This window comes from Patiria miniata, unplaced genomic scaffold (genome assembly GCF_015706575.1).
Source record: "Patiria miniata isolate m_02_andy unplaced genomic scaffold, ASM1570657v1 HiC_scaffold_6, whole genome shotgun sequence".
Lineage (NCBI taxonomy): Eukaryota > Metazoa > Echinodermata > Asteroidea > Valvatida > Asterinidae > Patiria > Patiria miniata.
The window spans coordinates 2883654-2900323 of NW_024037073.1; the positions used below are offsets into that span (position 1 = coordinate 2883654).

General features: G+C 38.5%; 1 protein-coding gene across 3 annotated transcripts in view; it reads right to left on the minus strand.

Annotated features, from left to right (window-relative positions):
- Positions 1-12798: 12798 nt before the first annotated feature.
- LOC119742640 (serine/threonine-protein kinase D3-like) overlaps positions 12799-16670 on the minus strand; it is a 67635-nt gene continuing 63763 nt past the window's right edge. For 2 of the 3 annotated variants that reach the window (XM_038218777.1, XM_038218774.1), the window contains 5 exons: positions 16211-16309; positions 15730-15890; positions 15326-15432; positions 14235-14320; positions 12799-13141 (listed from right to left, as the gene is read on the minus strand). In XM_038218777.1, the coding sequence (XP_038074705.1) occupies positions 12932-13141; positions 14235-14320; positions 15326-15432; positions 15730-15890; positions 16211-16309 (663 nt within the window). In that variant the 3' untranslated portion in view covers positions 12799-12931. The remainder of the gene's footprint in view (positions 13142-14234; positions 14321-15325; positions 15433-15729; positions 15891-16210; positions 16310-16670) is intronic. The other variant, XM_038218776.1, reaches the window with a different exon arrangement.

Genomic DNA, 16670 nt, shown 5'->3' on the forward strand with positions numbered 1-16670 from the left:
TACACACGTAAATGAGTTGACCTTTTCATTAGAGGTCATTAGGACGACAATGCATTGGTCATTCTCAATCTCTTTATCTGAGTGAGCGATTTTGAAAGTGTAAGTAAGGGAAAGTACGTCACGAGCCAATATAGCCCATCAAACCAGCATTTCTCTCTGGTTTCCTTGACATGAAACGATTGAGAACTTCATATTTCTATTCCCCCTGGATGGGATGCCAGTCCAATGCAGGTTACTCACCAGCTAATGCCGGTACCCATTTATACTCCTAGGTGGAGAGAGGCAGGTGGGGGTGAAGTGCCTTGCCCAAGGACACAACATATGGCCTATGGCTGGATTCGAACTCCTGACCCTCTGATCATGATTCGCGAACCATAACCAATTGGCCACCCCCCCCCCAAAAGTGTGTTAACTGTCAAGACTATTTTCTCTCTGTGTGTGAACACACGGTCACCATTGTCCTACTTGCAGTGAGAGCTATTAATGGGAAAGTAAACCCTCTTCAAAATTATGTGGTCAGGGCAACATCACATGGAGGCTCACTAAATCTTTAGAGTTACTTGTTCATCCATTTGTATATGTTGTATCAACAAGATTACCAAAGTTTGATGCATGAATGATTCGAACGTCTTGTGTTTGCTGCAGAAGTGAATTGGGAACATATTCGTCTGTTTGACAACTTGCAAGCAACAAGTCGATTTCAAGCCCAAAACTTACCGAAAAAGTGCACTTGTGACAACTTAAATGCGTCCTGTATAAAAAGTTACATCTGGGTTATTTAATGGAATTTCAGTGGAATTAAGATTTCTCGGGGGGGGGGGGGGGGGGTCTTTGCTACATTGACTGTTCAATCTTGGAGGGAATGAGGTTGCCATGTTGATTAGGAGAAACAAATGTCAAATTTATGTGGCAAAATAGGTTCATTTGCCGTATCTTGTGGGAACTACAGATTGCACTTTAGCGGCCAGGCCAGCCTGTGGGTTGTGGTCCGTGTTTCCTTGTGCAAGGCACTTTGTCACAATCGCTTGTCCCCATCAAGGAATGCAATAGTAATTTATGTAGGGAGACCAAGTGCGCCCTCTGTTGTTATCTAAAAGTTTTGCGAGTGATTTGCATATCATGACCTTTGGGCTTCCCGCGTAAAGGCAACTTGTAACAAGTTTTCTCCTGTGGGCTTCGAGCAGAGAAGACCGACATAAAATTGTCTCCGCAAATTCTCTCTTTTTGTAGGGAGCATGGCTCCTGCCATGCTCCTGAGATATATCATTCTGGGAGGGTACTTCATAGAAAGATCCCAGTGAGTATTTTGCTGTGTTTCATCATCATTTTGTGAGAGAAACTGTGTAGTTTTGGGATGAGACATTCGTTGCATTGTACTGTCATGACTGTGTAGTTTTGTATTATACTAGTGTGTAGCGTACATGTGTTGAACTTTGACACACACACACACATTGTATACTGTGTCATATTTAATATATTATTGTGCATAGGGCTTTGAATACTGGAATTGTTTTAAGAATAAATTTATTGTAGTTCATGTTATTCGAAATAGTCGTCATATCATCATTTTTGTTAGAACACTCGTCCTCTTTAAATAGAGGGCCGGCCTCCTTTTGCCGTCCCGCTACAAAATGGCGTCGTAGACAGGATTGAGTGCTCCGACAGTTGACATTTCTACATAGCCGTGAACTTTTTATTGACGACGCGTTTTATCCGGAAATATTTTCCCCGGACTTTAGATTTTCTAGTGCACCGGAATTCGTGTTCACGAATCGCACTGAATCGCTTCCGTGTGTTTGATTGTCGCGATCATAGACGTGATGGTCATCATCTGATTTTTGCCTCACCCTGCGTTGAGAGGACTTCATTGACAAGCTACATTGTGTGCTGTGTAACTTTCATTGTAACAATCTATTTTTAGAATTGTATTTGATATTTGACCATTTTGTATCCAAGCTTAGATCTGTTTAGTTTTTAGGCAGCTGTGCCTTGTGTGAATCTGTAGTAGATTCTATATTAGGAGCAGATAATTATAGAGCCATTTGTTGGCCTGTGCTTTGGATTGAGTGTTTTTGAGTCAAATACTAGTATTGCTTGTTGCACACACACCATTGTAACTTCTGGTTTTCAGCTGATTGCATTTTCACGACATTTTACACCAGTGCATTGTGTCATTTGTTTCTTGTATTATTAGATTGTCTTGGCATTATTGGGTGACTTTTTAGACCGTGTCAGTTGGAGATTTTTATAGTGGAATTGTACTTTTGTCTACAGTGTAGTTAGACATACTTTTGACTTGTATTTTATTGTCTGTTTGTATGCAGACTTGATTGTAGGTCAGTGATTGAGGCCTGATTTTGTAACAAGTCATATTTCTGTGAGTGCATTCCAAGGTAATTATTCCAACCATGTCTGTGCCAGACTCTATTTCGAAGTCAAATAGTGCTTTAGCTAGGACCATTGTTAGTGCCTTCACAAATATTTTATGTGAACAAAATGAAGATGCTTGTCCTATTGATAGAAATGCAGTGAGTAGCATTGAAGCTGCACTGAATGATAGATTTGCTGCTATTTTGAAATGTTTCGAGAAGCCGAGTGAAGACAGGGTTCATGAATCACAGTGTCCTGACCTTGTTTTGTGTTCTCATACAGTTGAGGTGGTAGATGCTTTTTTTGAAGAGGCTAATTAAGCCGCTTCTAATTGAGACGGTTTTACTTGAAGCTGCTGATTTTTGTAATGTGCAGGTGGCAAGAGTAGTGTCTGTTTCTCCTACTGTGAGTGTTTTCGATGATAGCCTTCATGTAGTTAGCTACAGTAATGTAAAACACCCCTCACTTAGTTTGTCAGATGGCAAAGCCCAAGGAAAAGTAGGGAACCCTCCCTTGTCTTTGGGTAGTATCGCAGCTTATTTCTGTGTGTTGGCAGTAGTGGTGACCATAATTACTGTTGACAGGAGTACAGTACCTCATATTCGGGGTCTGTGGCCAAATGCCATTACTTAAAAGTACTTGTGTTTATCTATGCCTAGCATGATCATTGTATATGTATTTGGCTATGTACTGATAGCTCAAGCTGCCCCTCCATATTTTACTGCACAACTATTGGTGTTTTGCTCTTTGAAAAAAGGGACACAGGATTTATCCGCACCATATGTACTTATTTCATTGTATAAACTTGTATTTTATATTTATCCATTTATTTTGGAAATTTTTGTTGTCATTCACATGTTTGAAAGAGATTATTGTACGAATTGTTGTACAACCATTATATATGCCTTTTATAATTTTGTGTTTTTATAGCATGTTCATGTAGGTGTATCTTTTGTATGATGACTAATTGATCATTATAATTTCATGATTCAGGCAGATGCATTTTAGGTTGTTCCTGACTTGTCAAGGTTGGTTCACAGAGACGTGGTATTTTCATGTTTTTCTCTCTCTTTCATTTTATATGGGATAGGAATTTGTGTGTCTTTGTTTACATTTCCAAATGTATTCCCTAAGAACGTTTAGTGACGGGATTGTAGGTTCCTAATTTTAGTGTAGTTGCTAGGTGGAACATTTTGTCAGCAGTTTTGTAGTTTGGTGTATTCCAACTATTTTTTACTCACAATATTATAGGATATTTTTGTATACCCTTTTAAGTGAGATTTGTCTGGCACTTTCACCATGCAATCTACCATTTATAGGACCATTTTCAGGAAATGTATGTGTGTATGTACTTTGTAAATTCCTCTCCTATTGTTGTTGCCCTAAGTACCATTAGTGATGGGTGTTGCTCCTACCAGTTTAGCTGTGTTTTGGGTAGAAATGTAATTGTTTTCCTAGCCTTGTGTGGGTGGAGGATGTTGTAGTTGGTTGAGTTGTCCAACTGTTTGTTCTCACAGTGTGAACGAGACTTTGTATTATTCTACCCTGTAGTCTATCTGGGGATGCACTGAATTGTTTGAGAAAAATACATTTTGTATTGACAGCCACTTGTATCTGAGACCTATATGTAGTGTATGAACCTCCTGTTTGCCTGCCACTTCATATCCAATTGTTCCATTATAACAAAGATTCACTTATATCTTAATACAGATCTAATGTGATTTAGATTTCATTACCTTGTTATGCATGTTTAAAATTATAACGAGTGTATGTTCAGAGTTGTTGGCATGAAACCACAGTTTTATTGTATAGTGACAGTGTATGGTGCATGCAGGGGTGCTCTGTAATAAATTCACCATGTATTGTGTTTAACCCTGGTTGACCTCATTGTATTACAATGTATCAATTTTGGAATGAGATTGAGTGCAACACTATTGTACTTGTTTACTTATACTGTGTACAGATCTCGACATGTGAACATTTTCCAGACAGGGTTTATGTGATCCTTTACATGATTTTGAGCTGATTTGGGAAGGTTTTGTGGAATATTAATTCCATCATGTATTTTATGTCAGTTTAGACTTACTGATGGTTTATATAGCAAACCTTGAGTGGATATGTACGTTGTATTTCCCTTTATCTTACAAGGATTATTGCATGTTTATAATTCTTGTGATGAAAGTAATATTACATTGAACCCGTTTTAATTTGATGACTGCATTTAGATATGTAACATGTATTCATTGCAAATCACTTAGTTATTGATAATTGTATAAACTCCATCAGGTCGCTTTTGTATTTGTGTTATTAGGGACCACTCGGGTCGCGTGGTCTTAAAGTAGGGAACTTGTAGGGAGACCAAGTGCGCCCTCTGTTGTTATCTAAAAGTTTTGCGAGTGATTTGCATATCATGACCTTTGGGCTTCCCGCGTAAAGGCAACTTGTAACAAGTTTTCTCCTGTGGGCTTCGAGCAGAGAAGACCGACATAAAATTGTCTCCGCAAATTCTCTCTTTTTGTAGGGAGCATGGCTCCTGCCATGCTCCTGAGATATATCATTCTGGGAGGGTACTTCATAGAAAGATCCCAGTGAGTATTTTGCTGTGTTTCATCATCATTTTGTGAGAGAAACTGTGTAGTTTTGGGATGAGACATTCGTTGCATTGTACTGTCATGACTGTGTAGTTTTGTATTATAGTGTGTAGCGTACATGTGTTGAACTTTGACACACACACACATTGTATACTGTGTCATATTTAATATATTATTGTGCATAGGGCTTTGAATACTGGAATTGTTTTAAGAATAAATTTATTGTAGTTCATGTTATTCGAAATAGTCGTCATATCATCATTTTTGTTAGAACACTCGTCCTCTTTAAATAGAGGGCCGGCCTCCTTTTGCCGTCCCGCTACATTTATAAATGCAATTAGTTTTTCTATGACATAGGATATGCTTTAAGAAAATGTTGTTAAAAACAAAAATGACTGGGAGTAAAAGTTGCATCTGTTTGCTCCGTGTTTACAATTTTGAAATTAGTCAATGTCTGCTCATTGACCAACCATGGCTTATTTTGTGTTGGTGGTCAGCTTTTGTAATGAGCAATCTGATATGTCAATCCATATTTTGGAAGTGTCGTAAATAATTTAACACGCAAGGTCAAATTGTATAAAAAATGAAGACTTGGTTTACCAGGGTACTGTCTTGCGACGTACGCGAGCAAGATTACTCTGGCTAGCGAGGATGCAGTCAGTTGGAAGTTTAAGCACATGGTAATAAAATAGTCGAAGCATGACGTATTTACACACAGAGTGTCTCTGTTATAGTGCATTTTATTTTTCAAATACTCCGCCATTCAGTTGGCGGCCTCGATAAGAATTTTATTTATAATACCATTCACTCCCTTTTTGACATGTCTTTTATTCTTTAACTGTATACGTTTTGATCCTACAGCTTAGTTGAGGAAAGACTGTACAATATTTCCTCATATTTATATAATATTCATAATAATAATAATAATACACATAACAATACAGTTACTTGCTGGGTTGATCAGCAAATGAAATAATAAAAATTGTTTTAAAAAATGTATACCCACAAGTACATGTAACTATCTCGACGTAAGTCACTAATGACGAAGAAATAAAAATGGGTAAAACACTTTTACAGACGCACAATTTGAATTCCATTCATACACCAAACCCTACAAGGTTCACCTAAAGATGACGAAGGATCTCCGTGTTAAGGATTCAGAAAGCCGAAGAAGTTGAGGCTTTCTTAAATCTAGAATTTATCATCCCTCAAAAGTGGCACAACTTTCCCTGACAACTTTCCACTGACGGACAACTATGTTCCACCCAAAATTCCCCGCATTTTTGATATGAAGCGTTTTCACAACGGCAACGTAAATGAGGTTTTGATGATCATGAAAAAAAAAACAATCAACAAAATCTATAAATGTCAACTCGTAAGAATTCCTTTTCTGTTCTTTCCAGGTTTTAGTGACACTCAGTTCCAAAAAATCACTCATCCAGACGTTAACCCAAAAGTTTGTTGTATCAAAAGTTTGTATTAAGAGGGGCGCGGTTCCGTTCATTGTGCACAAAAAAATGCATAGTCGGAACCAAGGCTATCTCTTCACTGTATTACCAGGATTTGTCGTAACAGAATTCTTAGTTACAAATGTCGACTGTACTTATTAAATTTTCATTACAACTTTTTCATTAGTTTTAGAGCATTTTACAGTGTACTGCAACTTCATTCTTGACGTGTTTCCAGGAACATAATGCTTAAAAATAACTGTCATTAACAGGGTGAAGTTGTGAAAATGGTCAAAATAACCCTAAGTTGTGAAATAACAGAGTACACAAATATAATAAAGCAAATGCGAAGGGCTTGTTTCGCAAATGCGAAGTGCATGTACACTTGTAGTATTTAATTACAAAATGCATGTGGCCTGTTCCCCCCCCCCTTCCCAAAAAGGGTGGTATTTGTAAGTTCTCCAGTTTCAAATAATAAATTGTAAGCTTGTATTTAGAACAATAGAGGGCAGCATGTACAGTGCATACTCCTTGTGAGAATGTTTCTGTTCTCGTAAACTCTCAAATTTTTGAACATGATTGGTAAATTTACGGAGAACATGTATAACAAAATTTTAAACAGTTGCTGTCACCACAAAAATTTATAAATACAGTAGTTGCCACTTTGTCAAGGCTTTCCTGGGAAAAAACACCACATATTGGTGTTTGAATTATTAGAAAAAAATGGTTAGGAATCTCCAGTTAAAATTAAACCCCTAAAAGAAAACCAAAAATATTACTGTTATAGTTTGTAAATTTGCGGCCAGATGACTTTTGAGTTGACTGTATATACTTGTGTACACTCCCATGACATAATACTGTTAATGTATGACAGCCCTGCTTTAGTAAAATCCTGAAGTCACATGATCGCAAAGTCACATGACTGCAAAGTCACATGACTGATAAGTCACATGACTGATAAAGTCACATGATCCTACTTCTACATTCCATGAATACTTGCAACAGAATAATTTATTAGTTAAACCATGGAGCTATAAACTAGAAAATAGAGAAGGAAAAAAAGAGTTCTAGGTTGACTTTTGAAAGAGACGTTTGTACGGTTGGATAAGGAACTACTGCTTGCCGACTGCAGTGTTCGTGTTACTGTACAAATCTTAACATTGGTTTTGCTTAAAAATTGGAAGGCGAGGATTTCAACAGACATAGGAAAGAGCCATCAGTGGAGAAATCACTGATAAGTATTATTACTATTGTATGGTTAATCGGTATCTAATAGCCCATGTGCATGACCAACAGAGGGTGCTCTAACAGTGGTCAATTGAAAGTGGAAAGTACAGAGGTATAAAGAATCATGCAAGTTTACTGTAACAGTTTACAGATTAGTAAACGCTACCTCAACTTGAAAAAAAAATTGGTTTAAGAAAAAATTGTAACAAAAGCATTTTGTTTGGACTGTGTGTGTGAGAGGTAAATGGCACTTTGTGATGGACTTGTTAGAGCTCTGTATGGCGGATACACTGTGTGCACCTACTACATGTAGTTCGAACATGTATGGCACGAACTACACATCATAAATATAATGATGTACATGTATGTTCTGAGTCATACAGTAGTATAAAGCTAAAGTATCAAATGAATCTTAGGCTGTGTCCAAATTACTTGGCTACGGCTTGAAATCACACACGGTCTATGGTAGCGGCTGCAGCCACTTCTCATGGACTCGTGTGTAATATCTAGCCGCAGCCAAGTAATTCGGACACAGCCTTATTCTGGAACTTGCGTTATGCAACTTGCGACAGTACGTCCAAACCCATCTGACTTTGTTGGGCAACTGATGACCCGGTGGGCTAGTCACGTGATAGACAGCTAGAGATTGGTCAAGGTCAAAGATAAAAACCCAAAGATAAACGGTCCAATATAGTCAGTGCAATTGCATGCGGTGATAAAGACTGCGGTGAGACATAAATTGCAGAAACCAGACAAGCACTAAAACCCAGAATATACCAACACAGGAGACCCAGCACCAATGAGGCAAAGAATTCGGCAGTGTTTCTACATCTATAGGGCTCTGGCCGTAGCTTCAGTAATGAGAACGTTGTGATCCTAGACAAAAACGACCCACTGGCACAAAAGAGGCATCAAGGAAGCCATCTGGAAAAGAATAGAACAGCCATTTCTCAACAAATAGGGCGGGCTACGTTTTAACTCTCATGCATGGGACCGGGTCATTCAAAGCATTCATTTCTAGCCGTCTATAACATGACCAGCCCAACGGGTCATGAGTTGCCTGATAAGGTCCGATGATTTCGGTCGCAACTTGAAAAATGTAAGTTTCGGAATGAGATTCATTTGATATTTTACATATTATAAATTTTTGTTTGAATGTGCACAGACCTTGTGCACCTCGTTCAATGGCATATGAATGATTTACTTGGTGTGATCAACCGCATTTCATTAAAAAAAATCTCCCTCAATCAAACCAGAACATGGACCACTGATATGGAAAAACAATATGAAAATGCTCATTTAGCTGTAAAGATGCCGGTGCATATTTGATGCTACGTTAGGGAACATTTGCTGCGAAATTCGCTGGAATTGAAATGTGTTCAACTTTCGCAAAATTTGCAGTGTGGACACTTGCCATGACTTCACAGATGTTGCGCAGAGCATGACCCAGCTTTAAAGGTGTCTGTGTATTTCAATTTAAAAACAAACAAGGTAATTATTTTTCATGGCATTTTTTTTCCGCATTACCAGAGTAGGCATTACAATTTTAACCAACTATTTTCTGAAACCACCGAGCACATCCCAAATAATATTTGTAGGACTAACATTTTTAAAAAGATTTACTCAAATGAACAAAAAAAACCTTACGGGCAATCTGTTAGTGGTAATGCCTCTTTTATATTACTCTGTACATAACTATATATATACATGTATAATTATATACACACAAAGATACATCAACAAAAAAACAGAAACATTTACGAATACAACACCATATTACTGAAGTGTTGTACAAATTGAAAGTCCTATCAAAACACTAAGCACTTTATGTAAAATGGAGATAAAAACCTAAAATTTGTTTGTACACATAAAAATACACACCGTTACCCTGATATGACACCAAAAAATAAAAGGGGAAAAAAATACTGAAAAACTGAGAAAACACGAACAAGGTGAAGATACTTTAAATGCTGGTTTTTGTTGTCAAATGTTACAGATATAAAATACAATTATATTAATACAGTAACTGATAAATAAATACTACACGTGAAATATTACTGTTGGGGTCGGCATCTTGTGAGATGCTCGATGTGAAAACGTTAACTTTTTATCTTAATGACTGCACAAAGAAATGTTATATGCATTCCTGTGAAGTTTTACTGTTAAATACGGAACCAAAGACAACGACTGATTTTACCAGAATATTGTGATGGCTTTCAAAGTCGGAGATGAAAAGATAGTAAAATCCATTTCAGACTGGTTGTCCTGCCAAACTAAGTTGTATGAGGAGCGACTCATGTCGATCCATATAATATTTAGTTTCAGAAAGGCAAACTTTATTTTGTAAAGTTGCATTTCCTGTGCAGTTTTTTCGAGTGTTATCCCCAAAAATAGATTCCTTTGCTAACATGCTTTTATTCTAGCAATTACAAAAGTTCTCTTTTGAATGCGACTGAAAAACATCAGCCCCAAATTTCAAATTACTTGCAGCCAGACAACAATTCTGGTTGGTTCCCGCCCCACTATCAGTATTGATAACGTACGGATTTGGGAGCCAGTCTACTCGCAAGGCAGCTCTAATGGGGCCCCAAATGAAAACCTTTTTTTCCAGATGGTTGCAGCTGCCAAAAAAAAAAGAATAAAGAAAAGGAGGATTTTTGATTGGAATAAAACAAAATAGTTGAAAATTCATTCAAGATGCATTCCTTATGCTTTTTTCAAGTTTCACCTTGAAAAATGTATTTTTTTTCAATTGCTATTTTCCTAGTAAAATGAAATGTATTCACCTTTTAATAAAACACTGAACCGAAAAAAAACCCCCAAACTGCAACAGTCAATCTTTCGACGTGGTTGCCTCCATTTTAGAAGTCAAACTCTTTATGTCAGTAATTGAAATCTCCTGAATGATTTAAATTGATTCAGTGCGACTTTTTGGGACACCAGTCTGAAACGGGTTTTACGTATTTAACTTTGACACCGGCGTTATTTTATAAAGTCGCTCAAAGTTGTTTTTTTCACATTGAATGTGGTAACAGTTGTTCTTTTGTATAATAAGTGCCCCACCCCCCAATTCCATTCCCCAACTTGTCAAAAGACTTGCATTCACCATTTTAAGTATGAAAACTGGTCTGCATAATTATTTCTAAAAACAATGGGATTGGTGAATATTACAATTGGTAATTCATTGTCACAAATTGAAACTTAACGTACACTACTCCATGGTGCGATTTTCCATGACAGTTTCATTCATTCATTCATTCATTCCACAAGGCAAGAATTCTCCATCTTCACACACGCCACAACACTCTAACATATTTCATTTCCGATATTCAAGGTTTTGATTTTCAAATCTATTTTGGTTTTGTTTGAATGTTTTTGTTTTTGAGGTAGCTTTCAACCAGTTCCGATTTCTAAAAACATGATTTTTGTTTAGTTTATGCAAACTGTTTGAAGAGAATAAAAAGAAAGATAGAACTGATTCAGAAAGTTAACTTCATAAAATCAATTTCCACAGTTCATAATTCCCAATTCGTGAATATTATGTTCTAAGATATTTTCTTTGCTTGAAATCTCTTTCCAAAAAAAAAAACCCCAAATAATTTGTATTCCGTTTCACATTCCTCCTAAAATATTACGAATAGACTGTCAAGAGTATTTTGACATGATTTTGAAAATGAAGTCATTTTTTGCGCCTCCGGAAATATTTGTGCGTCTCTACTTTTTTTCCGATCCAATTCATTTGCCTCCAGCGGTTATGGAAAATATTGCACACCATGCAGCAACAACTGGCAAGAGATTTCTTCCTGTAACTAAACAAAAATGTATGCATGTGTTTGGTTATCTGTTATCTGTTAGCTTCTGTACAAACACCTGGTGTGGCTATCGCGTACAGCCTCATGGTGTATGTATGAGGATAACTACCAGAAACACCGGGGCGAACCCCTTCTCTTAGCGATAAGTGTTTGCTGAGTTCTTTTGATACATCCGTTGAAAAAAAAGGAAGAAATGAAAATACACTGGTTGAAAAAAGATGAGAGGCGAGAGGCGCGTCGAAGGAGCCCGGAGTGAGAATCATTGACACTAACCGGCCTGAATCCTTCAAAATCCTCTTTGCCAAAGTGGAGGAATTTGAAGGATTGGGGTTACATGGCAAAAGTGCTTCACTGCTTTCGTAGGATGCACTTTGTCAAGGTCTTGGGCCGGACCTTGTGTTTTTTTTGCTCAGCCATGCATAAATATAGGCCTGGATTATGCTTGAAATCCTCTGCACTGCTCCAGGATGTCACTGGCCGAGCCTCAACATATTGACAGTCACTGCCGCAGGATTTTGCAGGATTAAGGCAGTGGTCACCCCTCCAAGGACCATATTCAAGAAATAATGGAGGAATACGCAGGATTGAGGCTATATGCTATTTTTCCATGAGGCCAATTGGAGGATTTTGCAGGATTGAGGCTACATCCTAGCAAAAAGGCCTAGGGAGTTAGGGTTAAGATCATTTGATCTTAATATTTCAACGTTTTCTGAGTTCTGAGATGTTCAATGAAGCATTAATACAACATAGGTAGGGGGAGGGGGAGGGGGAGGGGGAGGTATCGGGGGGTCATTGCATTCAATGATTGAGTAGAAAAATGTCCCAATACCAAACACTAAGACAATACCGGTACATGCATATAACTGCACGTGCAACCTTACGTTTATCCAAACATGTACATTATGATACATATCTATTCAGGTTTTACGAAGACAAAAAGGAAAAAAAAACATGACTTGGAGTGGATAGAAAAAACTGAAGCTCAGTTTCATGGCTCTGATTACCACGAGTAAAGAAGTTTGACTAACTATAGTAACTTAGTAAGCAAATTTCATGAGTTAGGGCAAACAAATTTGCCTTGCGCACATATTCAAGAGACTGCCATTGTGCAACTGAACCGACTCCTGTAGTAAGCTTGAGTGAATCATAACAAAAAGCCATGTTAGTCTGCAGAAACTGCAAACCATGCATTATTCAGTACAGGAATGAAATAACAAATGTTCTGTACCTGTAAAACTGCCTCAGTAACTCAGTCAGGCACGACTGAACATGGGTCAGAAAATGGCAGACGGGTGGTCTCTAGCAAGGCCAGAAATCAAAAGAATTTGGCTAACAATTTGCTGTCTTTTGATGGAAGCTTGCTAGGCCAGGTTTTTGTTCTAACCAGCGCACAGTGCCATGAAATTGGGCCCAGGTTTATTAGGATTCGAGACAGGAAATCTTTCAGATCATGTACGGAGTTGAAACGAAGACAGCTTGCCGATCACAGCGTACTGACTCGCTCCATGTGACGACCGGGGCTTAGATGGATCGGCGACTCGTTGACCGGTTCGTGGTTCGGGCTGCGGCGGTTGGCGCCCTCTATGTGGTCTCGGCGGTACTCCTCCCACCGTTCGTCGTCGCTCTCGTGAGTCAGGTACCGCTCGCCCACTTGAGACTCCAGCTCGCGAAGATCCAGCCACGTCTGATAGTCCTGGGGGAGTAGGGATGCAAGATTCATTAGTGTCCATCAGGGTAATGTTTGACTTCCGAGAGCGACTCAAAGCGGGAACGCTTAGAACATTTAAAGAGAGGTCTGTCTATGGACACTGAGCACAAGTTAACATGAGTATACTCTCGAGCGATAGCAATAGTATGACCTGCGATTACGGGAGAGTATACTCTCGGTCAGAGTGGGAGTACACTCTTGAACCTAACAAATCTTGCTTAAAATAATGTGATTTAAAGATAGCAGTACGGTAAACACAACCCAGCGCAGGAAGGAGAAAGCAGCCGCTACCCCAATCCCGTCCATCTACACCTGCAAAGTCTGCAGGAGGGATTGCCGCTCAAGGATAGGGCTGTTCAGCCACAGAAGACCAGGCATGCAACTGGGAAATCACAAAAAAAGAGGAAATTCAAATTTTCCCCAGACTTTGTACAGTGTTTTTCTATTTTCAATGGCACCCATGGGAAGTAAAAAAAAGAGGAAATCAGCTGATCCAAGGAAAAGTTGCATGCCTGGAAGACGCTGCTCAAGCACTATGGACTGATCAGCTAATGGCCTTCACCATTGTCTTTCGAGACAGAAGGAGGCCGATGATGATTACGGTAAACATACTGAAATTTTTTGAAAGTTAAAAAGACTTTTCTCATTAATTCTGGTGCATTTTATACTGTCAAAACTCGGAAAAATCTTGCACATATTTCCCACTTTAAATTTACGTTCCGTTACAATGAATTACCAACCACTAATGCAGTTATGTTACGCCTGGCTTGTAGCATTAACTGTTTTAGCGATGTGACCCGAATGCAATGCGCGTACAACATTTTCCTACTCTCAAGAGTACGAGTGATCCACGTCAACGCAGCCAAAGAGATGGATGGGGGAGACCACTCAAGGGACGCAAATGCAATGCCGCAATATACCAGAAGCTCATGCTAAGGTTTGTACACATGCAGAATCAAATCTGCCGTGCGTACTTTGGGACCAAGGTTGACTGAGCTACCGTGGTCACCTGACCAGAAGTCGTGATCTCATTGGTTCATGGCCTCCGTTTGATTGACAGGGTCTGTCTGTGTCTTACCTGTAGCCAGGGGTGCGCCAAGGATTTATCAGCGGTGTAACGCTTCCTGAGTTTAACTTGAAGAAGATTGCCAATAAGGTTGATAGCTGTGGGTGACAAATTAAAACAATAAATAATTTGACAATTACAAACAGCTGTATTCAAACACAATGGGGTTCACAGAAGATTGTTTAGGTATAGTGCCTGTTTGCTGAAAAAATTTTCAGCCATCAATGTTCAGTATAATTTACATGAAATTTGGGGGCCAAAGGGATGTTCCGTATAGCCGAATATTCATTAGAGTGGTGTTTATTATCGAGGCGTTCTGCTGTATTCTGTTTAGTCAAGTCTGAATATGACAGATCTAGAAAAACAATTTGAACAACATTTTCTAACTTAGTTTTTACCAAATGCACACTCAGCTCTTCATCTTATGAGAGTGACAATACTGACAGTTCCTATTGATTTTCAGGGTTGCAGGATTTGTTCATAGCTTCTAACTCGAAAGCAGCTCTGGCAAATACAGCATGCTTTTGTTTGGTTGAATCAAATAAAATTTTAGTGGAACCATTAATAATCCAATTTCAGTTGATATCTTTTGCTAGCTTGCTACTACAGTTGCTTAACAGTTTTTCCTGAACAAAAAAAGGTTTACTATAGATCATATGACATTTGTTTACAAAATTGGTATGTTGTGGTCACAACTTTCTGCGAACTGTTTCCGTCTGTACTGCGAGTATATCTCTTGAAATATGGCTGGTTTAAAAGTGTTGACATAAACTGTTTAATGGGGGCAAACGATGCTTAAATGTTTGGGTTGCCCAGTGGTGGACTGTCAGTATGACATTACAGGTGGCATGGCCTATAGCAAGTGTCACAGAAATTACACCTTGTCAACGTTTAGTTTTTTGGGCTAGGTAGCTACCTCATGTGAATCATAGTCCGCATCTGAATTACTACGGCTATGGCTAGCAGTAACACACATGTCTATGGAGAGTGGCTGCAGCCGCTTCTATAGATGCATATGTGATTGCAAGCCGTAGTCAAGAAATCTGGATGCGGCTTGACCTTTCATATCTGCCTGAAACAAATTACGAGAGACGTCTTCTTACCATTAGCTGAGATTTCATTCCAGGGGTTAGGAGGAAACATAAACGCTGCATTGTGAATTTGATCAGTGATTTCCTCGTCTTCGTTGAAAGGAAACGTCCCGCTTAAACTGCCAAGGAAAAAAGAGAAGAGGTAAAAATACATCCAGAGATTACGAGCATTGATGCAGTGGCGGGTTTTTTTGAGTGAGCACATCCAATAGGGGTGCGCTTTAGCATCCCCCCTCCTCCTTCGGTTCAATTTTGTCATTCGGTTTCTTTGCATGATTTAAACAATTTAGCATTTGCTTGTACACCACTGCTTATCGGTAGCACTGCTTATAAGGGTCCTTGAAAAAAATATGCCCAAGGATTTCAGGTTAATTTTTGATAGGGAAATGATGCCTTTGTATTTATATTTTTTTTACCTGACGTAAATAATGACGCCAACAGACCACATATCCAAGGATCGATTGTAGCCTTTACTGCGTAGCACCTCAGGGGCAAGATAAGCTGGCGTCCCAACAACCGACCGACGGAAAGATTTCTCCCCGATGATTCGGGCAAAACCAAAGTCACATAGTTTGACCTGTAGCCAGAGAAAAAAAGAGGGATTTTTTACCTTATATTTGGAAATGAATATAAAGTTGAACAGAGAAATAGAGTGGTATTCTGCAGGTCATAGTGGTAAATCCCATGGACCAATCACTCAGATAGTCTTTCTCAGGACAGAAGGCAGATTTTCATTTTATGATCCTTCAATTTTAAAATTATATTTTGTCTAGGCTTGATATGACTCAAGAAAGATTTTATGAAGACATTTCTCGTTGTGGTAAATCTGATTATGATGACGTTGTTAAAGAAGGTTTTTTTTCCTTACTGATATCCTCCCACTGGAAATCTACTCACCTGTGGGAAGTCCCCCTCCGAAGAGAGAAGAACATTTTCTGGTTTAAGGTCACAGTGGACCACATTCTTGATGTGAAGGTATTTCAGTGCAATCAAAATCTAGAGGAAATGGGAACAAAACAAAAAACATTATGAGCGACATTAACATTTTGTGTTTATCTGAAATCACATTTTCAGGGATTTTTTTTCAGCATTTAAAAGTATGGGAAAGGTATCAAATTGCCAAATGAAGCATTATCTTTAAGAGACACACTTCTGTTCTTTTCCAGAAATTCCATTCCCCCCTCCTAAAAAAAAATGTTTTATTGTAACAAAAAAAATACTTAGTTCTATGGTGGGCCTATGAGGCCCTCCGAAAAAAAAAGGCATCACTTTTGGATCAATACTTTTATGCACAAACAGATCCATTCTCTGAGTACTATGGTTCATTTGGAATATTTTCACAGGGTATTTGGTACCA